At 35.8% G+C, this 26,985-nt stretch overlaps 3 protein-coding genes and 1 long non-coding RNA gene across 6 annotated transcripts in view; 1 reads left to right on the forward strand and 3 right to left on the reverse strand.

The window, feature by feature from the left end:
* The window catches only part of LOC139125057 (ras-related protein Rab-13-like), a 50,577-nt gene that overhangs the window by 14,551 nt on the left and 9,041 nt on the right, over positions 1-26,985 (reverse strand). Inside the window, exon 4 of the mRNA XM_070691169.1 lies at positions 26,388-26,465. Within this exon, the coding sequence (XP_070547270.1) occupies positions 26,388-26,465 (78 nt within the window). The remainder of the gene's footprint in view (positions 1-26,387; positions 26,466-26,985) is intronic.
* On the forward strand, positions 226-5,110 carry LOC139124939 (uncharacterized). 2 transcript variants are annotated; one of them, XR_011550099.1, is made up of 3 exons: positions 226-1,101; positions 2,472-3,026; positions 4,595-5,110. XR_011550099.1 is itself a non-coding variant. In XM_070691056.1 (3 exons), exons 2-3 carry the CDS (start codon positions 2,967-2,969, stop codon positions 4,814-4,816), a joined length of 282 nt encoding a protein of 93 aa, XP_070547157.1. In that variant the 5' UTR covers positions 243-1,101; positions 2,472-2,966; the 3' UTR covers positions 4,817-5,110. The 2 variants fall into 2 exon arrangements, 1 of the variants encoding a protein (XP_070547157.1); XM_070691056.1 differs by having other exon boundaries at positions 243-1,101.
* On the reverse strand, positions 6,684-14,070 carry LOC139124940 (uncharacterized). Its single transcript, XR_011550100.1, has 4 exons — positions 13,642-14,070; positions 12,004-12,244; positions 11,408-11,570; positions 6,684-8,230 (listed from the first exon to the last, which is right to left on the reverse strand). It is a non-coding gene; the product is annotated as an uncharacterized lncRNA (long non-coding RNA).
* On the reverse strand, positions 19,368-22,913 carry LOC139125056 (uncharacterized). Of its 2 annotated transcripts, none has more exons than XM_070691168.1 (2): positions 22,179-22,913; positions 19,368-19,504 (listed from the first exon to the last, which is right to left on the reverse strand). In XM_070691168.1, the coding sequence occupies exons 1-2, from the start codon at positions 22,904-22,906 to the stop codon at positions 19,498-19,500; spliced, it is 735 nt and encodes a 244-aa protein (XP_070547269.1). In that variant the 5' UTR covers positions 22,907-22,913; the 3' UTR covers positions 19,368-19,497. The 2 variants fall into 2 exon arrangements, 1 of the variants encoding a protein (XP_070547269.1); XR_011550137.1 differs by lacking the exon at positions 22,179-22,913 and adding an exon at positions 19,633-20,198 and having other exon boundaries at positions 19,369-19,504.

Consider the following 26,985-nt stretch of genomic DNA (forward strand, 5'->3'; position numbering starts at 1 on the left):
GTATCGCCATTGCATTGTGAAGCTCCATGTGCAAGGATTTCTGGGTAGGGTTCATGAAACAGGTAAAACAATGAGTTCAGATAATAAAGTAGGTCAAAGAATGTCGAGATCATGTCGTGATCATGACCAAATAATCGCATAAGAATGGCCAAATAATGACACAAAAATGACCGAATTACCAAGCAATGGCATAATAATGGTGAGATAAGTTCCAAATCAAGACATTGATGCTGAATAAGGACACAACAAACGAATTAACAAAATAATCATGATTATGACATTATCTTGACATTGTCTTGACATTATTTGACCCACTTTATTATCTCAACTCGTTTTCTGACCCTGTTCCATGATTGAACCCCTTATAACCCAGAAGTCATTGCACAACATGGCGAATGCACAAACGATTGCAGGACACTTGTATGATATTGCTTCCGCACTTGATTCAGTTACTGTACCAAGTGATTTGGAAGTTGTGTTCGACGACGATTTAGTTTTCCAAGAGGAAGAACTTGTTCAGTTAAGTATTCATAACGATGTGCCAGACTTCGTGTTTTCACAGCTCGGCATTGCTATAACAACTTTGATAAACTTTCTTGACAACCAGCCTCAAGCTACGCATACGACTGCTATTCAGCAGAGTATTTCGTGGCCTTATCGTTCATACAAATTACGTTCCAGAGAGCCAGGTAGACCATACTTCGATATTCCCAAGGAGCAGCTGCAGTTCTTTGTAGCAGAAAGATTTAGTGTGCCAACAATAGCAAAAATGCTTGGCGTTTCAGTACGAACAATACAAAGACGTATGTCTGAGTATGGCATTTCAATTGCGGAATCATACGCCAAGTTGACTGATCAAGAACTTGATGAGTTGGTGACTGACACAATCACTCGTTTACCGCACACGGGAATGAAAAGACTACACGGACTGTTACTTGCTGAAGGTAAACGTGTGCCAATTTTTCGAGTAAGGGAAAGCCTTCGGCATGTAGATCATGATGGAGTTGTCAGTAGACGAAGAACTGCAATACGTAGAAGGCAGTACAACGTTCCATGCCCCAACGCATTGTGGCACATAGATGGAAATCATAAACTCATAAGGTAAGCGCATTTTAACCCAAGCAAAGTCTATATATTACGCACTAGAGGTAAATGTCACACATTTCTACATGCCTGTTGAAATTCAAGACAACTGACTGAAAGCAATTTAAGTTTGCACAAAAATTGAACGTATTATACAAGATGCTTCGCTGTCATGAACTCTGCTGAATGAAACAGTCCCATTATGGTTTGCTTGAGCTTGATGTGCTACCAAAATTATTGAGAAGTGGGTATTCCAGAGCACACCCACCCCAAGGCATTTCTATTGAAATTTCACATCAGAGTTCACGTTTTCCTGTTTTTGTCCGCTTGACCTTTGACCCTCAGGTAACTCGTGACTAGAAGGTTTAGATTTAGATAAAGGAGAATCATGAATCTCAAGGTAAATACATGATGTTGTAGCTGAAGGACAACGTTTGAAGTCGAGTCATTTATAGATCTGAGTATTGCCAATTTTCACCTGGGTCATCAATTTCAAACTCTGGCCTGAAACCACAACCTGGTATTTAGGGCCTACAGCTACACTAAATCATACTAAAATGTCATCTTACTTCCATTCATTCATTCTGTATTGTGAAAAACACACCAAGCAATAAATGATCAATGTTTTTTTAATATTTATCTCTAGGCACCCCTAAAGATTCAAGTAGATGCCAAACTTATTTCACACTATATTTGTACACTTGGTATTTCTGGATACACTGGTTTATTTCTGGTATCAATGATTATTGACATCTACTTATTTTTGCCTGCATTCAGTTGTATTCATTCACGAATGTAGTATTTGAAATTTTATCATAACAAACAACACTCTTTGCTACACCGTTTTCTGGTTCTTGAAGGTGCCATAAATTGTTTTGAGAGAGTGGAGGTACCACAGCTAAAGAAAAATTTGTTGAAGAATGAATTATGCAGAGGATGATGCGAGTCATTGTGATAAAGGAAAGAGTAAAGTGTTGAATTTATGACCTGAAATGACACAGTGTTGAAAATTATAACTGGAGACCTACAGAAGTGTTGAAAATTATAAGTGTCAACAAACGACAGTCCAAAGGTCCAGCCTGAAGAAATTTGTGTTTATTTTTAACACAATTGTAAATACATTTGGGATAATTGGATTTAAGCTCATCTACTTTTATTTTGTAGTTATACACTTGTTTTATTGTGTAATGTGTAATATTGTAACATTCAGCTGTAGGCACTTACCACTTTTGAGAAATTTGAACAATATGAAGATCTAATTCTCCAAAATTAGTTCCAATCGGTAAACACAGAGTGCAGTGGGTCCATTTCTTTACATGTAATTTAGAGTTTATTGTTGGACCTGTATCAGTGTTTCTTGACATGTCATTTCTTTCAATTTTACATAGATGGAAGATGGTAGTACATGGTGGAATAGATGGTTTTTCAAGAATGGTGGTCTATTTGGTGTGCAGTGACAACAATCGATCTGACACAGTCCTTGAAAGTTTTGAAGATGCCACTCGAAGGTTTGGAGTTCCATCTCGAGTAAGGGCTGACAAGGGTGGTGAAAATGTAGATGTTTCACTATTCATGCTCAATCATCCAGCTAGAGGACCAGGAAGGGGTAGTTTCATCGCCGGAAAGAGTGTGCACAACCAAAGAATAGAGCGTTTGTGGCTGATGTATTTTGTGGTATTTTATGGAAGTACTATGACCTGTTTAACTTTCTTGAAGAGAAATTGCTACTTGATATAGACAATGACATTGATATATTTTGTCTGCACTTTACATACTTACCAAGAATAAATCAAGACCTACGTCACTGGCAAGAAGGTTGGAATCATCACAAACTTAGCACTGCAAATAGCAGTTCGCCAAGACAGCTGTGGATTCAAGGCTCTATGGAAATGGCTAACTCAAGTTACAGAGCAATGAGGGAACTGTTTGAACCAAGAACTGAGGTTTGTATTTGTTCAGAGTTTCTTGCTCAACCTGTATTTTTCTACCAACTTTTGCATGAAATATCTCCCAAGGGACATTTGAAAATATTGAACATTGAAGGTAAAAATGATGGAAAAAATTGCAATTGATTATACGTCAGACTGCGCCATATGACTTTTTTGAAATCTAATTTTGCTGTTTAAATGGTAACATCTACATATATACAACACTGGAGTCCCAGATACTATGATATATGTTTTAACCCTTTGAGCGCCGAAGTCAATTTTTGTCACCTTTACAAAATATACCCCAGTCAATTTTTTTTTCTGATTTTTGCCAAAATGTTGATAAAAAACTGTAGCCAATGAAATGTAATGTCCACTTTGTTCAAAATTATCGAAAAATTACAGGAAAATTCATAAATAATGGTAAAATGTTGCATTAAAATTTGGTGGCAAACATTACGGCACTCAAAGGGTTAATGTGCAAATCACAGTGGACCTTGAATTAACCTAATTATCACACTGAATCTGTATCTGCCTGACGTGATGCTTCTATCAGCAACCAGATACAAACTGAATATTCACCTGTGTCTTGAAATAAAAAGTTTATGTGAGCAAATAATAAATTAATAGACGTGAGAGTGTACATTAATTATTGGTGAAATTACATATTTGTTGTCCTAGTATTTGTAGCAACTTGTGTAAATATTCAGTCATGTATCAATAAGCTATACGGATCTACCAAATGTCCCAGGTTTTACACTACTTTTACTGCTAACATGTGCTTTCGCTCATTTATCTCATTACTTGTCAATAAACCTGTGTTGTCATTCCGTACACATAACCGTAAAATTGCAAACTTTCATTAAATATGCAAAATAGATATTAACGCACAAGACACTGCTCGATCACAGTAGCAAAATGTTACATTTGTCAGATAATTTCCTTCTGCAAGTCTCATATCTTCCATAAAGTAAATCTGCATACATAATCCTAATCAACTTGAGTTCATTAAATATGCAAAGTAGTAGTATGGAACGGAGACATTGTAAAATGACTTTCAGTAAAACCTCACACTAGTTAGGCTCTTATCTTCTGCAAACATCAAATTCTATTCTGCAATTCTTCAGACTACCGTAATTACTGAAATTGTAAATTAATTAACTATGCAAATTAGCTATTAATGTGCAAGTCACTGCAAAATAAAGTTTAGTATGAATGTATTCTTGCCAGAATACTAATATGATCGTCTTAAAGCATCAAATTTCATGCAGATGATCTTACCCATAGTCCTTTGTGTAACATTAAATATAAAAATTTATATTTATAACATTACTCACACTAAGCAACAAAAAATTATTAGCCTTGACCACTTTGAGACTAAATCTGTCAAATTTGAACATAATCAAGTCAGACATTCTTGAGATACCAGATAGACAGATAGACAGTTACGTCTGCTACATTATTGCCTGTGATTTGTACAGGGGAGATAATAAAATGTACCAAACCAAATTAAACCATATGTGAACTATATGAGAACATTGTATTTCTAAACATTTATGGAATACTCTTTATTGTATACAAAGGACGAGATTCTTCACTTTGGTGTTGACTGGGATGGACCTCTTCCTGAGGATACAACAGAGGACACAGTTGAGGTTCCCCAAGTCCGTTGCCCTTTAGAAGATGATGAATTGGAAGATCTGATCAGTGCCATTGACCCAGTACAGGAGGATGACATCTATGGTATTTCAGTGTACCAAGATGTTATAGACTTTGTCAATACAGTTTTTGAAAACAGACAGTGAAAACAAAGCACTTGTCAGGGTTTTTAATGAGAATGTCAAACCACTATGGTTGTATCAGTATAGAATTGGTTAATGCACTGCGTCAATCTCACATATTTTGATGTGTTTTGGTAAATTTCGCGCACACTTAAAACCAGATATGAACTGAAATGCTCACGTGTTTCATTATATATTGCAGTTATGTGTAAATTTGAACCTTTGCCACATGTTTGCAACTTCATTGAAAGTATTATGATCAACATAATGAACAATGTTCACCGCCGATTAATTCTAAAAGTTCATGAAGTACAAATATGTAATAGCTGAAATAAAATATTAAAGTTATTTGACTGCTGTCGTTCCATCACTACTTTATATAGCAAGTGTAATTCCCTTGGGCCAAATCCTTCAAGTCATATATGCCAAACTGTGAAAGCTCATTAGATATGCAAAATAATCACAATCATACCAATCCATAATCCAATGACATTAGGTCAAAATTCGTAAGACAGTAGTTGTAAACATAGACACAAAACAGCACAGAACAGACAGTAAGTAGACGGTACACAAACAAAGTCATATTCATGAAAGAAAGATATATGGACCTCTGGCCAGAAGACCTAGAAGTGATGTCAGGTGTTTCGAAAATAGTTACCTGAAATGAAAGTGTGAAATGACTTTCGATATTGTTTCAACCTGGTATAATCATCAATGTACATAGCATGTTTTGCCAACTTTGATCAAGTGAATCCCAGTATATATCCGTTATTAGAAAAGATCATTGAAAATGCAAATTACGAATTGCCTGGAGAAAAAAATGCTTAATGACTTTCAATAATGTTGCATCATAGTATCTTTAATGTATGTTTCATCAACTTTGGTCAAGTCCATTCAGATGTATATCCCTAATTAGCAAAGTTCATTAGATATATAACTTAAAGGAATTGGCTGAAGTAAAAATGGTTAATGATTTTCAATAATGTTGTATCATAGTGTCTTCAATAAACGTAGCAAGTTTTGTCAACTTTGGTCAAGTCAATTCAGATATATATCCCTAATTAAGAAAGTTCATTAAATATGCAAATTCGGAATTGGCTGAAGTAAAAATGCTTAATGACTTTTAAGAATGTTGTATCATACTAGCTTCAATACATGTAGCAAGTTTCATAAAGTTTGGTCCAGTCAATTCAAATATATATCCCTAATTAGCAAAGTTCATTAAATATGCAAATTAGGAATCGGGTGAAGTTAAAATGCTTAATGACTTTCAATAATGTTAAATCATAGTATCTTCCATATACATACCAAATTTGGTAAATTTTGATCGAGTCAAATCTGATATACATCCCTAATTAGGAAAGTTCATTAAATATGCAAATTAGCGACTATCTTTCATGTCACCCCTTAATGGTTCCCGCTGCTGATATATCTTGGTGTGATCAACATTTGTAGCAAATCTCATCAAATTGTGTGAAGTCGTTTTTAATGTATATCAGTTTTTTCTAAAATCATTAATTATGCAAATGAGCAAAAAGTAAGCAAGCCACACCCACCAAAAACTAATCAGTTCTTGCCATTTGCTTATTGAATCTATGTACCAGATTTGATTCTGATCTGATCAGCCACTTTTGAGATATCAGACAAACAGACCGTGGCAGACAGACAGACACACAGACAGACATCGCTGCGACATATGCACACACGTGAGCAAAAATGTAGCACATAAAAGATTCATTGACTTGCCCTTGTTATTGGTTGAGACAGTTGCACTGTCTAATATATGTCATACACTTTCAGGGTATATATAGAGATGTAAGTTTTGAATTGGAATTTTTTGACAAACTGGCAGCTATGTCTGTTAACAGATTACAGCTGACACCATATACTCTTTTGGCTCAAAATGCTATTTTATTTATGTAAATAACACCAACAGCAACAAAATCGAACAATATAAATGTGAGTGAAGTTCGATGAAGTAAAACATTCATTACAATAACCTGTATTTTCTTCAACAAAGTCAGTTCCAGACTGACTAAAAGTTTAAGTTTAAGAAAGTAATAAACTGAAGTATATGAAGTACAACACTCAATGTACAATAACCTGTCATTTCTTGAAAATCAGTTACAGACTATAAACTTTCAGTAAAAGTATGAAACCTAGGAAATAAGTAAGAAAGATACCAGTTTGGACATCTGCAAGTAATGGCTCTGAATTTAGACTGAAAGATTCGTCACTTAAGGGGGTTGCTGGGGGAGTGGAGCGGGGTGCAGTGCCCCCTTAAGTGATAGATCTTTCAGTCTAGCTCTGGACCTGATATAGTGCAAACAAACTGACCATCAGTAAACCATTTTGGATGGGATTGCAAAATAATTGCACATGTGTTTTGAGTAACACATTATACACTGTCCATATTTCAAATTTGAAAAAATTATCAATGATTATGCCTGAAAACAGATGACTGATTAGAACCAAACCATCAGTAACCGTACTGGACGATGTCTATTGGGGGTCATACAAGAGAAAATTACAATGCAGATAGAATAGAAAACACATTTGGTGGAATATAAAAGAGAAATTTTGTACCATTTTGTACAATTCGTCTATATCAATTCAACACTTTACACGATCAGAGAATCCCATTTTGAAATTCAGAGTTTAAAATAGTTGTATACAGCAAAACACTCAACATATCTTTTGTCCACATCAGTTACATTGTAACTAAAGTGCAAATACAACACATTCAACCAACACAGAGAATATACTGAGGTTGAGTTTCATGAAAAAACTTATTACTTTGGTAGTGAAAACTGGTACTCATCCATGATAATAGATGATAGATGATGAACCCCTTCGGTCAATTATGTGTTATAACACAAATGGGCATAGCCACCCCTTCCCCCCGGAGATTATTATCTCACTCATCACACAGCCTGGCCCCGTTCACCAATCTGAGACCAGTATGGCAGTAGTATACAAGTCATAACCAACTCTCCTCTTGAAGAGCGGGTAATGTATTGCTTGAAATGCACAGCAATACTTGTCCCTGTTGGATGGATGGGCCTGACGTGTGACAAGATTTCATATATTGTACCTAAATGTCACTACACTGTTTCCTAAATCTTTCTGTCCTTCATGTTTCACTGGTACACTGTTTTAACTAGACATTACCAAAATCACGACTATTTGCTAGAGCAAATGTCATTCTGTCAGTGAATTCTTCTACACAATTGAAATGTCTTGGCAATCGCAGAGTATTGGCACAGGTATTGGAATTCGGAACAGTAGAGCGTGTGGTAAATTCTATGGATGGCCTTTCTTTAAAACCTAGTGGGGGGATAGTATATGTGCCAGTGAAGAATGACAGAATGTCACCCAGTGTGATGACCACTTCAATGGTTTCATTATTCCTATTATTCAGTTTTGCTGTCTGGTTCCCTGCAAGACATAAATAAGCACAAATTTCAGAGTCAACATAAATTACAATTAAATTTTGTATATGACTTGCAAGACCCTTTTCTGCAGTTAATGAAATACACAAATTTGCTAAGTTTTCTTCATATTATGTACTTAATATGCATACCTTAAACTAATCATGACAAATTACTCATCCCAATCTGTCCACCAAACTAAATGCCAATTCATCACTTTCATGCTATTGCATGACCTTGCGTCCTTGTATTTTTCTCATGTGTTTAACAAAGCGCAGTAGGCCAGTTGAATAGCATGACAGACTTGCTGTATTTTATGTCAAACTGGCATATTCAAAACAACAAAAATACCAGGTCAAGTAGGGGTCATTAAGTTTGCATACAGAGATTGGTTCTCAAGGTATTGGTGGAACAAGATAAGACACATTCATGCTCAAAGCAAACAATCACACAAATACCCATACACAAATTACATGTACTGATCAACTGACTGCCACAGAGAGAGACAGATATCATTATAATATTTGTGTCGTTCAGATTGACCACTTTGTGTCGGTGTAACACCAGTGGTAGGCCCGTAAAATAACCAATGTGGACACGCTGCGTCGGCCTAGAGCCGACGTAGTTTGGCCCGGCAAGAAGTTAGGTTCAGGGCTAACACAAATTCACATGTGTGGCCTCCGCCATGGATCGAAGTTGAACTAGTCACGCTATTCACACAAAACAAACAGCGTCTGAAACTAAAGTTTACACTTATCGAAAATCTTTGATCCAGTCTTTATCATCCCTGTACTCAGAGCTATTATCTTCCCGCCAACTTTTGCTCTGCAAGCGAGACCACATCATGTGATTCACTGTGCAAGTAAGAGACGCAATGCTGTGCACTGGTTATTTCTTCACCACTGTCATACATATACCCTACGCTCATCAAATAAATAGTGAAGATCTCTCTGATTATCAAAAGGGCAAGTGGTGGTCATATTTACCCTACTTGTGCGTAAAACACGCAGGAAAAATCATGAACAGTATATTTTTGACACTGACATGTTCATTTGAACGACGTAACATCTCAACGCCTGCATCTACCTGTACACCAAATACTGAGATGGTAGCTTTGGCGGTATGGGAGGCTTTGTGTGTGAAGGACATACATCCGCACATACATACCCACACACATACATACAGACAGACAGACATACAGACGCCACCGACTCATCATATAAGCTCTTTTTGGTATTTATATAAATACCAAATATGAGCTAAAAATTTCCTTAAAATTGTGAAATTCAGCATAATTTGGTTAACCCTATGAACCTCTATACCAAATTTCAAAGCAGTCAGACAGGTGATTTTGATAAAGAAAAGGTTTGTACAAAAATGGCCAAAGTCCCTCAAGCTACTATAGACATGGATACAAAATTAAATATTTCCTGACTGCAGGAAATTATCTCACTTAGGTCATCCTAGGACTTGTAAACCAAATATTAAAGCTGTCTGACCAGCGGTTTTGAAAGAACAAGCAACTCAACAGTTGACAGAGCTCTGCTGTGTTATGTAGAGAATAACCTTTTGTGACACGTACTGATGAAGAAGGTGGATATCTTTGATTAACATTGTAAGTGAGTTCTGTTGAATAAGTTGAGACTGTACATACTCAGAGAAAGCACACTGAAGAGACAAATGTTTGAAACTTAAGAAGTTCAAGGTCATCAAAAGCATTATAAGGAATCATGTAACTTTCATTGCACTGTTTACACAGATTGCATAATTGCTATAAATAGCACATGAGGAATCTTACAGCCCAGCTTTACCATAAAAACCCTATCACTTTGACCACTCTTTTAATTGACAACTCTATTTTTTTCCTCAAAAAGTAATTTTATTTTATCCTTACCAAGTCAACCATAAATGGAAATTAGAACTTTCTCTATCTCTATCTCTAACTCTATTGACTAGTTTGAGTAATTTCTTTTAGATAACATACAGGGCACAATAATGACTGTTCAGAATATGTCAAAGTTGGGATTCAGGAAAGTTGGCTTTACATGTTTTAATCCTCCAAGATGGTAAGCATTTCACTATGAACTGTCAAAAAAAGTTGAACTTTCTGATAATTCTACACTAAAATTATTTGGCTTTGATGATTTCCTAATTAATTCCATTATTTAAAATCATATTAATTATTTTTTCTGGGTGAATTGATAGGGTTTATACAGTACAAGAATTACATACAATGTAAGTCAAATTTTGACCAAAATGACAAAAAAATTCCTTAAAAATACACATTTGCATATTTCATCACAATTTGAACAAATCTAAGTTTGGTTACCCCTAGGGACCTGTATACCAAATAACAAAGCTGTCTGACCAGCAGTTATGAAGAAGAAGATTTTTTACCAAAAAACACCTTTTTTGGCATTAATTTGCCTATTTTCAACAATATCAAAAAATTAAGTTTCTCAAAATCATATTTTTCATCTACACAACAATATTAAATCAGTAAGTACAGAGGTTCTCAAGATATTTGAGTGGACGGACGCCTCACAAACAAACAGACAGACAGACAGACAGACAGACAGACATACAGACATACAGACATACAGACATACATACATACATACATACATACATACATACAGACTGACGCCGGACGCCGGACGGATACCCATCCCAATAGCTTCTATAGACTATAGTCTATAGTAGCTAAAATGACAAAATTGCCTTAAAATAAAAATTTGCATAGTTTAGCACAATGTGAATAAATACGAAATGGGTCATCCCTTTGCACATATATCCCAAATGTAAAAGCTATCTAACCTGCAGTTTTGATTATTTTTAAAGATTTTTTGACCAAAATTACAAAGATTGCCTTAAAAATACAAATACCCTCATTTCTCCACAATTTGAAGAAACCTAACTGAGGTCACCCCAAGTGAACTGCATATCAACTTCCAAGCAATCAGAGGTGCAGTTTGAGAAGGCAATTGTTGACCGATGACGGACTGACAGACGCCACCAGATGCTGCTGGAAAATTAGCCTATTTGATAAGCTTCATTTTGCTGACTGCGGAGCTGAAATTGATGCAATATCCTATGACAATGACAGCAGTATAAACGACTGCCAAACATCACATGACATACGTAAAGCACCACATTTTCTGGTTTAAACTTTTCTTTTACTGACCTTTAGCACATTCATCAATGAATTCGAACCAGCAGTAGATTGTTTTTTCTTCTTCCAATCTGTTATTTGACCCACTTGGACTATATTCCACAGACATAGATTTGAAGTAATCAGCTGATGGATATAAACTTCTTACTGAAACACATAAAGTGTTCCATGGATCCTAAAACAAGGAAAATACCAACAAAGTACTGAATTCTTGCCATAAAAAACTATTAGTTGGCCATTTTTGGATTTTCAATAAATACAACGCTATTTTGTACGACGAGCTATTTAGGTCAAGGGCTCATTATTTCACATGTACATATCAAGTTTCATTCCAATCAAGATAGTCTATGGTACAAGAAGATTTTAAAAACTTAAAATTATATTAATTGCACCAAAAAGCTACCTTCACCTTCCACACAGTGGTCACTTGACACATGGCATTAGTTCTTTCCGACACGTTTTGTCCTAGACTGGAAGATCTATCACTCAAGAGTGCTCTCTACGCTCCCCAGGAGCGTAGGGAGTGTCCTCTAGCGACTGATCTTTCAGTCTAGTTTTGTCCCTGTTCAAAAAATTGTTTGCAAAATTAGCAGTGACTGTATACATACCAGGCTCTCTCCTCACCAAATCCTTTACATTCAAGACATTCAACCCATCTAAGAATTGGTTTATCCCAGATATTGCTTTATATACGCAGTGATGTGTGGTTAGATTTTGGATAATTGCATCCTTCACATCTAATGTGATCGTATTGATGGGGTCGGTACAACCTGTGATATTGGCAACACTTTCTGCTCCAATACGTGATACAGCAGTTCTGAGTTCCTCATCAGTATTACTGGACTGAATCTGTATTGAAAGGATATTGCAATCTAGTAAAGGTAATCCTCGCTGAAGTTACTATAGACATGGACAGTTTAGAGGATGTACATAGCATATCTAGATGTATAATAAGTGCAGAGGTCCTTTCGCAATACATTGCATTATTGTAGCAGAAGAATTTTTTTCAGTATGGCTCATACTTACAGACCCTTATGTACATAGACATTCTTAAATAGAAGGCATTGAAAACTGCCATGGCATTGGAAACTGCCATCTATGCCTACAGTGTCTTTGCCATCAGTCTCTGACACTAGGTGGTCACTTGTACAAGCGGTTTGACAACAAATGTTATCAGATGAGTAACTTTTGGGAAAAAATGTTTTTGACCAAAAATGACAATAATTGCCTTAAAAATACAAATTTGCATATTTCATAACAATTTGAACAAATAAGTTCGGTCCTTTCTGGGGACCTGTATAACAAATAACAAAGCTGTCTGACCAGCGGTTATGAGAAGATTTTTTATCAAAAAAAGGTTTATTGAGCTAATATGCATATTATCAACAATATCAGAAAATGAAAACCAAATAGGTTGTAGTTTGCATCTACACAACAAATATCAAGTCTGTAAGTACTGTCGTTCTAAAAAAACTTGAGTCGACGGACATCCTCACTCACAAACAAACACACAAACATACATACATACATACATACATAGTGACGCTGGATGGATACCCTTCCCACGAGCATCTATTGACTATAGTCTATGGTAGCTGAACACAGTATGCTCCCTAACTGACCAGTACAAAGGACTACATTTACTAGTATTATAGAGACAGCGCTGAGCACAGGAGGTCAAAGGTCACCCTAATATTAACATTTTGTCCACCAACTTGTGTGTATGAACAAATCAATTAAATTTCAATTAAGGTCTGTTATGCTTCAGCTATGACCTTATAGATTGAAGTAAATTAGATATAACTAAATTCCTGAATTTATTTTCAATGCCAATGAGCAGTAAATTATATTTTCTAATAACAATGCCATGCGTCAAATTCTATGATGCTTGGACAAACAAATTTTAAACAAATTCTATGATGCTTGGACAAACAAATTTTAACTATCGGTGAAACAGAATGGGCCATTGACACCAAACGAACAGACAGATGGGCAAACAACAAACAGCAACAAATAAATACAAAGGCAATCTGATCATTATTTGCATGAATTTTGAAGTAGACTGATCATTTTGAAACAAAAGCTTATCTTCAACCTCTGATACATCTACACACCAAACACGGGGATGATCAGTGCAGCATTTCTCAAGTTTGGCATCAGCAGGATGGGCAGACAGATGGACATACAGACAATAGATATTTATTGTAACCAAATAAACACATGGCAGATTAAAGTTAAAATTTCACCTGTTTGGCTAGAAGCTGTATGTCATAGTCAGGAATTTCATCAATGTCTATCTTGTCTACCACACAGCTTCTTGCCATATACTGGAAGGTTGCTTGGCTCAAGCATTGTAGGCCTGGACCACCATGGCAAATAGATATAGCAGCCATCTTGCCTGCGATGAAATACCTTCTCTCAGCCAGGAAGCGCAGATCATGAGAAAAGCTGAGATTGTTCTCCTTTCCTTCAAGAATACCACATGTTTTTACAGCATTCATTAATAGACTGCAAAATTCTCTTCTGGGTCCCCCATCATCAACTGCACTTTCACCAATAAATGTCACTTTCACTAGTTTGTTTGGATGGAAATCAGACCGATTTATGGTCCTCACAGCTGTTTGCCAAAAATTTGACCTTAAAATGTTCAGGTGTTGATAGCAGTCATCATCATCGTCGTCGTCAACACGTCTTGTGATGTACTCCGAATGCATTTGTTCCACATGGTAATTTAGTACTTGGACAGCATATTCCAGACTACATCTACATAAATACAAATGCATAACAGTATGATGTCAATGTGATAATTTATAGTGGTCTATTTTTCTTCTGTTTTAAAATGTACAGAGCAGTAAGCTGTACTTTTCACCATTTGTTTTCTAAATTACTGATATGAATGTTATGTTCCTTCACTTTGATATTCAGTTGAGCAAAATATGAAGAATATGATATGCTTTAAGAATTCTAAATGCTATCATTGAGATGACTTAATGAACAACACACTGACAGGCCTTGGTTGGCTTTTCACTGACAGCGAATAATTGCATATAAAATGTCAACAAATGATAAAAATGCTGTTACAACAATTACAAAAAAAGGCAAAAGAAAACAATTTTAAATATTGTAAAATGACTAAGTTTCAAATATGTTTATAAAAAATGATATCAAGCAATATTTAAATAATTTAAAGACAATAGATTGATTTGCATAAATAATCAAAGTGAGACATATGGACACCATAGCCGAGGGGCATGACTTAGGAAGACATTGCAGCAGCCAAGAAAATGAGATCTTTATGTTTATGTAAATTAACAACAGAAGACTTATTGGAATTGACACTGAATGGAATATTGGGAAACCGTGTAAATTTGTAAAGAAATATATGGCAGAAAACAATAAGAAAATTAAAGCTGTAGGCAGCCATTGGTGGAGCCCAAACAATCAACAAAGTAGGCCTAAAGTTGAAAGCCCCATACGGTGTCACATGTCACCAAATACCATGTCTCTACATGACCATGTTATCCACAAAGAGATAGGCAAAAGTAGGTCAGAGGTCAACCGAAATTATGGTAAACATTTTTGGTCCAAAAACCATTCCTGTGGCATTATAAGGTAGCATAGATTTAGGTACGCACATAGTTTACAAGGTCTTCATAGTGCAAGTGAAAAGCTACATATTGTGCCATATGAAAATAGCCTAATTATTGAAATTAACTATGTATGCAAATGAGCAATTAATTAACAAGCTACCCCAATAAGGTACAATGAGGTCTATACCTTATCACAATAATGCTAAATACCAAATTACATGACATGGACGTAATGGTTCTCAAAGGGGGAAGTTCACCAAAGATAATTTTTACATATGTGCTAGCTTTGTGGTCATTTACCCCGGAAAAGCTATTTTCACCATTTATAACTCACATGATATTTTCCAAAGGTGATAAAAATAGTACAGGAAGTTGCCATGTTATTTGAATCATGGGAAAAAAAGCAACAACCTTGGTACTTACATCATGTGATGTGGAAGGTACCATCTTCTGATGGTCATGACATTGTTACCTCACCCATGCTCAAACCAGGCTGTGTGTAGTTACATAACTATTGTTTATACTCAGTAACTTTGCATAAACAATGAATCACTTATTATAATAAACTGTCCACAGTTAGATTTTATGTTGCTGTTTACTACTAAACACTGAATCTATCACAAGCTTTCTCAGCCATGTAACAATGAAGTGGACTGATAGTTCTGACTATATTCCTATAACCATGTATTCCCGAAGCTTGCGGTGGATTCGGTGGTTTACTAGTAAACAGCAACACAAAATCTGACAGTGAACAGTTTATTTTACAAGTGATTCATTATTTATGCAAGGATACTCAGTATAAACAAAAGTTATGTAACTACACACAGCCTGGTTTGAGCATGGGTGAGTTGACAATGCCATACCCATGGGAACATGGTCCCTTCCACATCACATGATGCAAGCGCCAAGCCTGGCGCTTTTTCCCATGATTCAAATTACATGGCAACTTCCTGTAGTATTTTTATGGGTTTTGTAAAAAATCGTGTGAGTTATATATGGCAAAAATAGCTTTTCCGGGGTAAGTGACCACAAAGCCAGCAAACATGTAATAATCATCCTTGGTGAACTTCCCCTTTAGGGTATGAGTGGAAAAAAATCTGTCGACCAACAGGCAGACCGAGGGACACATATACATAGATTAGGATACCTTTGGCTCTTTGTGCCATGGTGTCCAAAAATGAGCAACAAAAACACAACAGAAGTATGCAGCATGAGTGCAACTATAATACCTTGGGTAGAGTGGACCATTGTCAGTCAATGTGTTTCTTCTTCATTTTCTTCTTGAGTATCAACACTACCAGGACTATCCAACAGCTTTGGGTAACTCCTATCATATTGGAAGTATATCAAAGTCACATCATAGAGTGGAGTACAACGGCATATGATTAATGCATTTGCTACATTAATAGTCAATGCACATACATAATGACAGGTGTGGGTCTATAAACATGTCATGTAATGAATCTGTTCAATGAGTGAAGGTACCAAAATCTTAATTTTGATTTACGAGTACTTCTGGACAGTTGCACTATCAAATACATTGCTATCATATGTAATAAGTGTGGCAATGCCATATTCTACACCATTCACACACACAGACACACACAGACAGACAGACACACATATACGAGCATGGTTGCCACAACCAAACCCATCAAGGAAAGACATACTCCTGACACATTTGTATAGAGAATGTATGAAACTGCCCCCCCAAAAAAAAAATTATATCTATTGAAGTTATCATTACAAAATTAAATGCAACACCCTTTGGCTGTTAAACAGTAACAATAAACAAACAGTGATATGATAGCTGTACTAAGATGGAGTTGTCCTGGAGATGAAGAGACAATTCAAACATGTAACAGTAGATGAAACAGCCCCTCTTGTCACTGGCTTGTTTGATTAGGTAGGTACATCCTATGGTCATTGCAGGTGCTTGCCAGAATTGTACAGACACCATCTTGCAATGGTCTGGATGCATAGAGTTTATTATGCAACTTTGTCGAGGGGGTCAAACAGGTGAAATGATAAAGTTGACTTTGATTTATATAACATATATCGGTGATACAAAAAATACTGACCTGTCAAGAGCCATTGACAGTGTATTAGTACTTCTATTGTCAGAGTTGCAATTTCATGCAGAAATCAAGTCTTGGCTTTGATCAGATTGATTTCTGGAATTTTTAAAAAAGCATGAAAATAAAGAGTTGAATTATCATAGATACATATCTTTCTATAAAGGATTATTAAAGGCACGTGAGCTGCAACTTTCAACATTATTTTTCATAATTTTTATTTAGATTAAAAGTAGTTCAAGGAAATGTTCGTACCCAGAGATGTTTACTTAAGTATAATTATCCACTGAGTGGGAATGCATGGGGAGGTTTGAGATAGAAAAATAATAAATGGGTGCTGCACCCAAATATAGTTGCCTCCATACAACTACATGATAACCAGCATAAATGGTGCATGTACACATTTGAATGCAAATACAACATGGTGCAACCCACTGAAAGACAGGAAATGGATTCATTCCACTTTGGCAAAAAAATTCAGGCAAACTTTTGAAAATGGCATGAAATTTAAAATAATCAAAAATCTGTTTTTGTTTTGCCTATCTTGCCACAAGCAAACGTTGAGGCGTAGTTAATGACTATATCATTCAATTTTCAGATTGCAATGAATATCTGAGGAAATTGGTGGTACCTTGAGTTTGGACAAATTTTGCAGAGTTGCAGCTCATCACGGTTAAAATTAATGAAACACAACATATTCCATATGGTGTATTTTAACATAATATTGAACATTTGAAAGCTGTTGAAAGCATAAATACTGTAAAATTGATTTTTATGGACTACAAATGCTATAACAGACCAAGCCAAGTGGGTGAAAATCCATCATGTTTTGGTTCAATACCGCTTTTTACTGACTTGGCTGATGGGAAGTGATACTGTCTGGCAGGAAAAGGGTTAATTGAAAGGGTCATTACTATTTATGTACACCTTTTGTTTACTTTCCCTCACGGCAAAGAAGACCACATTTATAGTCAGTTTGCACTGTAAAAACCATTTTTGTCATTTTGGATAAGACAGGGTAACATGCTTTAAGGTGATCTGAATACTTTTACCATACTTAAAGATAATATTTTAGATTACATGATGTTGGGAAAAAGGTGAGCATAAAAGAATTTCCACTGTCTGCATTTCATGATTAGAGACAGTGACACCATCTCAAACTCATATGTCCATTTTTGACCATCAGCTTTTCAAATAATTTCTGATACAAGTATGTGCCAAAAAGTAGATTTACTCCTCATTCTAAGTGAGTGACTGGAGGAGAGTCATGTGCACATGTTTAAGATATACTGTAAGCCACAGTACTTCCAATAAACCATCACATTTCTCAAGTTGTGATTCATGTAATACGACTTCTTGACATTGAGACTTCCTGCACATTGAGAATGTAAGCTACAATGTACGAGACAACACAATGCTTTGTTAAGTCCATGGATAACACAAGTAACTTCAATATAAGAAATAATACACATGTAAACATGAAAACTGAAGTATTTGCAAAATGCAAGAAGTGCTGTAAGCAACTGTGACAAGAATTTACTTCTTTTTCTTATTGTATTTGAGTTATCTTTTCAAGCAAATAGTTATCTCCAAAAGCAAAGTAATAAACTAAGACTGCCAGAAGTGTAGATAGTTTTAAGCGCAATTTGAAAACACATCTTTTTACTCAGTTTTATGTGTAATTTACTGTTTTAATTTTCTTGTGTGGTTGTACTTTTTAAATTATTTTATCCAGCTATGTACAATGCACTGAGACGTACATGTAGTGCATTTTACACAATTTTCAATAATAATAATAATAATAATAATAATAATAATAATAAACTAAACCTCTCTCTACACTTGATGTCTGCATCGTTCTGGCTGTACCGGTACTTCTTTCAGGACTACTTATCTGAACTGGAATTGTGTTTCTGAAATGTCAATGGTTGTAATTCATCACACTGTTAATGTAAAACTTACATTGGTTGTGGCTGTTGAGCCATACTTATGATAGATTGGGCCTAAGTTTAAATTATATCTGACATTGAACATCAAACAGGTGTAGATAGCTACCATGGGTGAGTGTTTTACCGACTGAATGGATAAAGACAAACATTTTGACAGGCAATTCCCCCAGCCCCTAAACACCTCCAAGAGGCTATATATATAGTGCTTCACAAATACAAAGTCATGTTTGAAACAAATGATTTATATAAGTCATAATAGAAAGTCTAAAGTCATGAGAGATGCATCAAATTTGTATTGACACTTGAAGATGTACATCTTCGTTTCTACATCTTGAAATGTCAAAATAAAAATGCCCACCTGTCAGTGTCCTCATCATCGTCTTCAATATCTTCAATCTCAAGTCCTGTACATGTTTCAATATGATTCCTTAGCAATGAAAATGGAATCTCAACCTTACACTTCCCACAAACTTCCTTAGGAGCATTATTTATAGCCTATAAAATATAAGTAATTACATATCAGTTAAGTATACACCGATAACAATGTTTAAATTTATATGATATCCAAAATGAAACTTTCAAGTGGTATCTGCAATACTAGGACAGCTTGTTCAATAACTTACCAGCAAACTTTCACATGAAGCAGTAAAAATTACAGCAAAAAAGTCCATTAGAGCTCCCACTAACATGTCAAAGATTTGTAGTATACATACATGTAGCATATTAGCAAAGCCATGGGACAATCCCTTTCAAACACTTTGAAACCTATGTATAATTGTTATTTATTGGCAGTAGGCTAAGTCTCTATTGACAGATTCAATCATTATGCGAATATAAATAAAATCTCCTGACAGACATTTCTTACAACATGCACAGACACTTCAATGCAATTCAATATGCAAAATAGTTTACTTCATTAAAATTGTCTAAAACTTTAACGAAAAAATAATATTGATCTGTTTCAGAAAATATACTGTTGAAGCAAAGATGAGAAAAGTTGCCCTAACTAGTCTATAATATTTATATTTTCATCACAGTTTAACAGGTCATAATGGTCAAGTTGAGAATACTAGGGAGACCCTGAAAACTGTGTCAATGATGTTGGATAATTCATTTCTGAGAATAAAAACTGGTTGCCAAATATGTCAAAAATTGCTTCCTATATCCAATACTGATATTTTCACCAATATTTTTACCAATATTTTTATACATGAAATTCATAGTAAAAAACGACAGAAGCATGCAGACTGAATTTTCAGGACTTTTCTTTTGGTTTAGAATAAATGTTTTTGAAAAAACTGACAACATTGTATTGCCACAAATATACATATTTTCAAAAAAAACTGTCACTCCAAGGCGAAAGCAAAGTGAACAGAAAGTGGTAACTGACAATGTAGATAATTTCTGCAGTTTGGCTTCATTATTCAATGAGTAAGAATGACAAATTACATGAAATAAAGGCACACATTTTAGCAATGATTAAAAACATGAAGCAGTCTAGAATTTGGTTTTCAAGAAGAGGTATTCAGTTCTGAAATGTAAGTGTTCAGCATCTGTTACAAAAAATATGGCAATAGCAGTGACGGTGGTACATGTACTTACTTCTCAGTAACAAGGAGTTGTGGAGCAGAAGACATGTGACATTGTTATGGTTATTCACAATGTGGTGAAATTAAAGTTTGCAAACAGTAGTGCCACTCAACCAGGGTTTTCTCTCAACTGCACAATTACGCAAATTGCGCATTCCAGCCACTCTCTGCCCTGAAAAAGTTACTGACTGTGCGGAAATCGCGCACATCAAGCAAAGATGTCCACATATACTGATATATGAGGGTGACCCAAACGCATAGTGTAGATAACTGTGAATTTGATGTTGTTTCTAGTCATAATACTCCCTCGGAAAAGACAAAATATCGCCTGTCATTCAGCTTTGGTGACGTTCATCACGTGGTGCTCAATACCCTTCGAAAAGAACAGCAAACGACATAGTTGCAGTTCAGTCTCCATGGGTACAAGTGGAATTTTTATGTTGATGTTTGATAGCGGTAAAGTTTGAAAGCGGAACTTGAAACACTGCACTAGTATCACTGATGGAATTTTGGGAAATCCCAGCTTTACTTGTGCAGGCACGTGTACTCTGCAGCACAGGTGCCTGGACTTGCCAGTGTAGTATACCTTCTCTCTATGTACACTGGCAACTCCAGGCACCTGTGCTCTGCACTGACAATCGATCTGGGATCGCAATCATGATCGGCGCTCAGGGAAAGGCGTATATATTTATGGGTTTAAACCCCCTAATTCAGACCAATCGTGTCCAAGGGAACAAATATGTCAAATTCTGAGTCAGGAAAATTTGTGGGTGACGAAATCGATGGAAGATGGAGAGCAGCCTTGAGCCAAGCTTTGAGGTGCTCGGCTCAGATGTCGATGTTAGTACGGGTCTACATGCGGCATAGACGCCCGGGCATAGACGACACTGAACTGGCATTGGGTGACAATGGTAATGATATCAGGAAGCGCTTCTTTGGAAGGCAAAATCAACATGAAAAGTGGCTACCCCCTAAAATGTCAAGACTGCTCCCTAATTTTAATAAATGGGGCACAAAGTGCTCCTTTCAATGAACATGCAGAGAAAACACTGTTCAACAAACGACCTTGCTGCGAACACGAGCCCTGCCACTCCTTGACGTGTTCTGCTGGGAGTGGGGCCACTCCAATGACCAACCTACCCGAGTGGCAGAGGCTACGGATTCGCAGCAACAAACGACCATGGTGGTATGTTTCTTGGGTACTGAATGAATACCACCTAGCTCATCACCTAGCTACACTACTGTTGCTCAAGGTTTTGCCCGAGTATGCGGGTCGGACATCTTCTGGTACCTCCATTGTCGGACGGCTCTGGTTTTGCATTTCAACCCCCGTACCCAGGCAAAACCCCGACCTACAGCACTGGAGCTTGTAACCACAGGTTCTTGACTCAATGCAGGCGAACCGCTAGCCGTCACTGATACATTGATTTTTATTGTATCAGTGACGGCTAGCGGTTCGCCTGCATTGAGTCAAGAGCCTGTGCTTGTAACCACCACATGGAGATAACACAGTGTGGGGCATCATGCATCTTGGTCGGCATCCATTAGACAATTTCAAGGTCGATACATAAAATACTCACCGTGATTGTGCCAGCCATATCTGAGGGGCTGTAACTGTTACATCTGGTGTTCGCTCCAGGTTATTTTGTAATGGCCTGATATACAGCTTAGCCTGTCCAGCCTCAATGCTTAAATATCTCTGAGAATATCCCTCGTTTGGGCAGCTGATTGCATTCAAACGCCTGCTTCCAGGGTATGCGCGACATATTTCGTACCCACCTCCCTCACTGAGTTTTGGATATTCGTCTAACAGCTGCTCATGAACCTCGCTAGCTGTACTAACTACTGGAATTTTCACTCTTCTCTCAACGAGACCAAGTTTGGCCAGGTCTGCGCGTTGCGTCGGGCTGGGACACCACTCAAAGTCTATGCTATCGAGGCAGACAAATGCACGTGTCCAAGTTGGTGTCATCCCTGTGCTTCGACCAGTAACATTGTCTGCCCTCTGCTCTCGGGACCTCGCCCATCTCACCCGCTGGCTTCGTCGACGACCAGTGCACGTGGTAGCACCCCTAGCAAAGTTGTCCCTAAATTCACGGACTATGTCTGTACTTGACATTCTGCCGTGTCCCGGCCCCCTCGATTGTGAGGGTCGATCAGCGGCGTGCACATCGTTGCTATGATCACGATGCGTTATATTCTGGAGTAGCGACGCAGCATTGTTTATAGCATCCTTGCATGCTCGCACTGCTTCTGTGAGTCTATCAGTATCACTGTCTTCAACAGAAGCTGCACGATTGCCAGACATGATTTACCGCCTCGCTCTTTGCCCGCTCTTAGATCTTTCGCATGCAGTCGCCAATTGTGCAATGATTTATGGGTACGGTTCAAATCATGCAGAAGCAGGGTAAAAACTGAGTTCATAGAATATAGTCAAATAATGTCGAGGAAATGTAGTAATCATGACTGTGACATAAACGTGACCAAATCACCTTAATAATGGCTTAATAATGATGAGACTAGTTTCGTATCAAGACATCAATGCTGAATTATGGCAAAACAATAGAATTAACCAAATAATTTCATAATAATGTAATAATTTCGTAATGACCAGATAATCGCATAATAAAGACCAAATAATGACATAAAAATGACCAAATGACCAAATAATGGAATAATAATGATGAAATAAGTTCCAAATCAAGACATCAATGCCGAATGTCAAGAAAATGGCAAAAGAACCGAATTAACATAATAATGTCAAGAAAATATCAAGAGAATGTCAAGACAATGTCATAATTATGACCAAATAATTGCATAAGAAAGACCAAATAATGACATAAAAATGACCAAATCACCAAATAATGGAATAATAATGATAAGATAAGTTCTAAATCAAGACATCAATGCCGAATAATGGCAAAAGAACAGGTTAACACAATAATGTCAAGATAATATCAAGAGAATGTCAAGACAATGTCATAATCATGACCAAATAATCGCATAAGAAAGACCAAATAATGACATAAAAATGACCAAATCACCAATAATGGAATAATAATGATAAGATAAGTTCTAAATCAAGACATCAATGCCGAATAATGGCAAAAAGAACAGAATTAACACAATAATGTCAAGATAATATCAAGAGAATGTCAAGACAATGTCATAATCATGACCAAATAATTGCATAAGAAAGACCAAATAATGACATAAAAATGACCAAATCACCAAATAATGGAATAATAATGATAAGATAAGTTCTAAATCAAGACATCAATGCCGAATAATGGCAAAAGAACCGAATAAACATAATAATGTCAAGATAATATCAAGACAATGTCGTAATCATGACCAATAATCGCATAAGAAAGACCAAATAATGACATAAAAGTGACCAAATCACCAAATAATGGAATAAATAATGATAAGATAAGTTCTAAATCAAGACATCAATGCCGAATAATGGCAAAAGAACCGAATTAACATAATAATGTCAAGATAATATCAAGATAATATCAAGATAATGTCATAATCATGACCAAATAATCGCATAAGAAAGACCAAATAATGACATAAAAATGACCAAATCACCAAATAATGGCATAATATGATGAAATAAGTTCTAAATCGAGACATCAATGCCGAATAATGGCAAAAGAACCGAATTAACATAATAATGTCAAGATAATATCAAGATAATATCAAGACAATGTCATAATCATGACCAAATAATCACATAAGAAAGACCAAATAATGACATAAAAATGACCAAATCACCAATAATGGCATAATAATGATGAAATAAGTTCTAAATCGAGACATCAATGCCGAATAATGGCAAAAGAATGTCAAGAAAATGGCAAAAGAACCGAATTAACATAATAATGTCAAGAAAATATCAAGAGAATGTCAAGACAATGTCATAATTATGACCAAATATTGCATAAGAAAGACCAAATAATGACATAAAAATGACCAATCACCAAATAATGGAATAATAATGATAAGATAAGTTCTAAATCAAGACATCAATGCCGAATAATGGCAAAAGAACAGGTTAACACAATAATGTCAAGATAATATCAAGATAATATCAAGACAATGTCATAATCATGACCAAATAATCGCATAAGAAAGACCAAATAATGACATAAAAATGACCAAATCACCAAATAATGGAATAATAATGATAAGATAAGTTCTAAATCAAGACATCAATGCCGAATAATGGCAAAAGAACAGAATTAACATAATAATGTCAAGATAATATCAAGATAATATCAAGACAATGTCATAATCATGACCAAATAATCGCATAAGAAAGACCAAATAATGACATTAAAATGACCAAATCACCAAATAATGGCATAATAATGATGAAATAAGTTCTAAATCGAGACATCAATGCCGAATAATGGCAAAAGAACCCAATTAACATAATAATGTCAAGATAATATAAAGATAATATCAAGATAATATTGTAATCATGACCAAATAATCGCATAAGAAAGACCAAATAATGACATAAAAATGACCAAATCACCAAATAATGGCATAATAATGATGACATCAATGCTGAATAATGTCAAAACAACCGAATTACCAAATAAGTTCATAATCATGTCAAAATAATATCCATATAATGATCAAATAATTGCAAAATAATGGCCAAATACTGACATTATTATCATTAAATCGCCAAACAATGGAATAATAATAATCACCAAACAATGGAATAATAATGAGATAATTTTAAATAAAGTTTTAAAGATAATTTTGGCGGTGTTCTCACCCCATAGATGATACAGGTATTGTCACTACCCTATGTTTATTCACGAATCACTGTCCCTCTATCAATGAGGTGCTGAGGTTTATTTACCGAATACCATTGTTTTACTTTGAAATGAGACCATAATTCTATTGTTGCAAATGTGAATTGAACAGAGTGTCTAATAGAACATTGCACACAAGACTGCTCTGTCATGTGCCTCAAAACCATGGCCATACTATTGTCAACCAAACACCATTCTATTGTACATTTGCATGGGTGTAACTTCCAACTGTTACCTGTATATACATGTACCCGGTACATAAATTCATATCCCATTGAAAACAATGGGTATATCTAAGTCTGGTGATACAACGGCTTTAACACATTCACCATTGAATTTTGCAACAACCCCATCACTTCTATTTTGCGTAAGGATCCAAGTATGAGGAAACATGAAGGACAGAACAAAAATTTTAAGAAAGAGACTTAAAAAGCTTAAGGTTCGTTCGTTGTTTGAGTTAAGGCAGGAGTGAATATTCAAATTGAAATTATTTGCCTGTGTGCTTTACAGATTGTGTTGACTCTTTTTGAAGCCTGTAGAATAAAGGACGTTTTCAATGTTTAATTTTTGTGAAAACTGAATATTTTATTTTCTCGTTTATAGTGAAAACTGGGACAGCAGCCATTTTGAATTTTAAATGTTAGTAGATTTTAGGTAATTTGGTTTCTCTTGCACTAAAATTTACATGGATACCACTGATCTTTATTCTTGATTTTGAAAGAGAATGGTTTTAAGATTTTTTGAGTCAGTGTCTGGTGAATGCTTAAGTGAAGTGGGTGAACCTATGACCTTTGAACTGAGAGATAAGGTGAAAGGTTATTAAGTTCAACTCACAAAAATTCACTACAGGACCTGTATTCATTGCCAAAACCCCCATACTTCTCACACATGGTACATCCTGAAGTTTCTAGATATCCTCGATTCCTTTGTTCTAGATATTCCTAAACTACTTACCTGTTTGATGTTTTCTAGCCATCCAGTGAGATGGAGAAATGTTTCTGAATTTGTGATATCATAGACAAGTAGAATTCCCTGCAATATAAAACCAATTGCCAGACATTAATTTACTTGAAGGGGCTGTTGATTTATCTTAATGTTGTGACTTTCCATTTTTCATTTTACATTCTTTTTGTCCGTCAGGATGGATATTCAGAATCCAAAAACTTTAACAGTACATTTTTGGTCGACCACTTGTGGGAGCTTGTTTTGACCTCATGGAGTAAATTAATTTTTTTTCACTGGCTTATTTTTGTGCAAAAAATAATTTATTTTTTGCCCATGGAGTGAACAAAGAGATAGTGGTCATTTTGAATTTCAAGTATACCCAGTAAATTTTTTACCCAGTATGAAATTTTGCGTGGTGACCCCTTGACCTTTATTCTTTATTTTGAGAAAGAATAACTTAAGTTTTTCCTAATGGCCAGTTTAAGTGAGATTCTAAGTCTGTCAGTTTAAAGATGTGTGCTACCTTGAGGCTCAAAACACGTTTTCATGTTCTTTTTAATGAGTTGTAAAAACTTTGATTTACTATATTTTGGCAAATTCTCCCTAG

This window comes from Ptychodera flava (genome assembly GCF_041260155.1).
Source record: "Ptychodera flava strain L36383 chromosome 23 unlocalized genomic scaffold, AS_Pfla_20210202 Scaffold_24__1_contigs__length_23054250_pilon, whole genome shotgun sequence".
NCBI lineage: Eukaryota > Metazoa > Hemichordata > Enteropneusta > Ptychoderidae > Ptychodera > Ptychodera flava.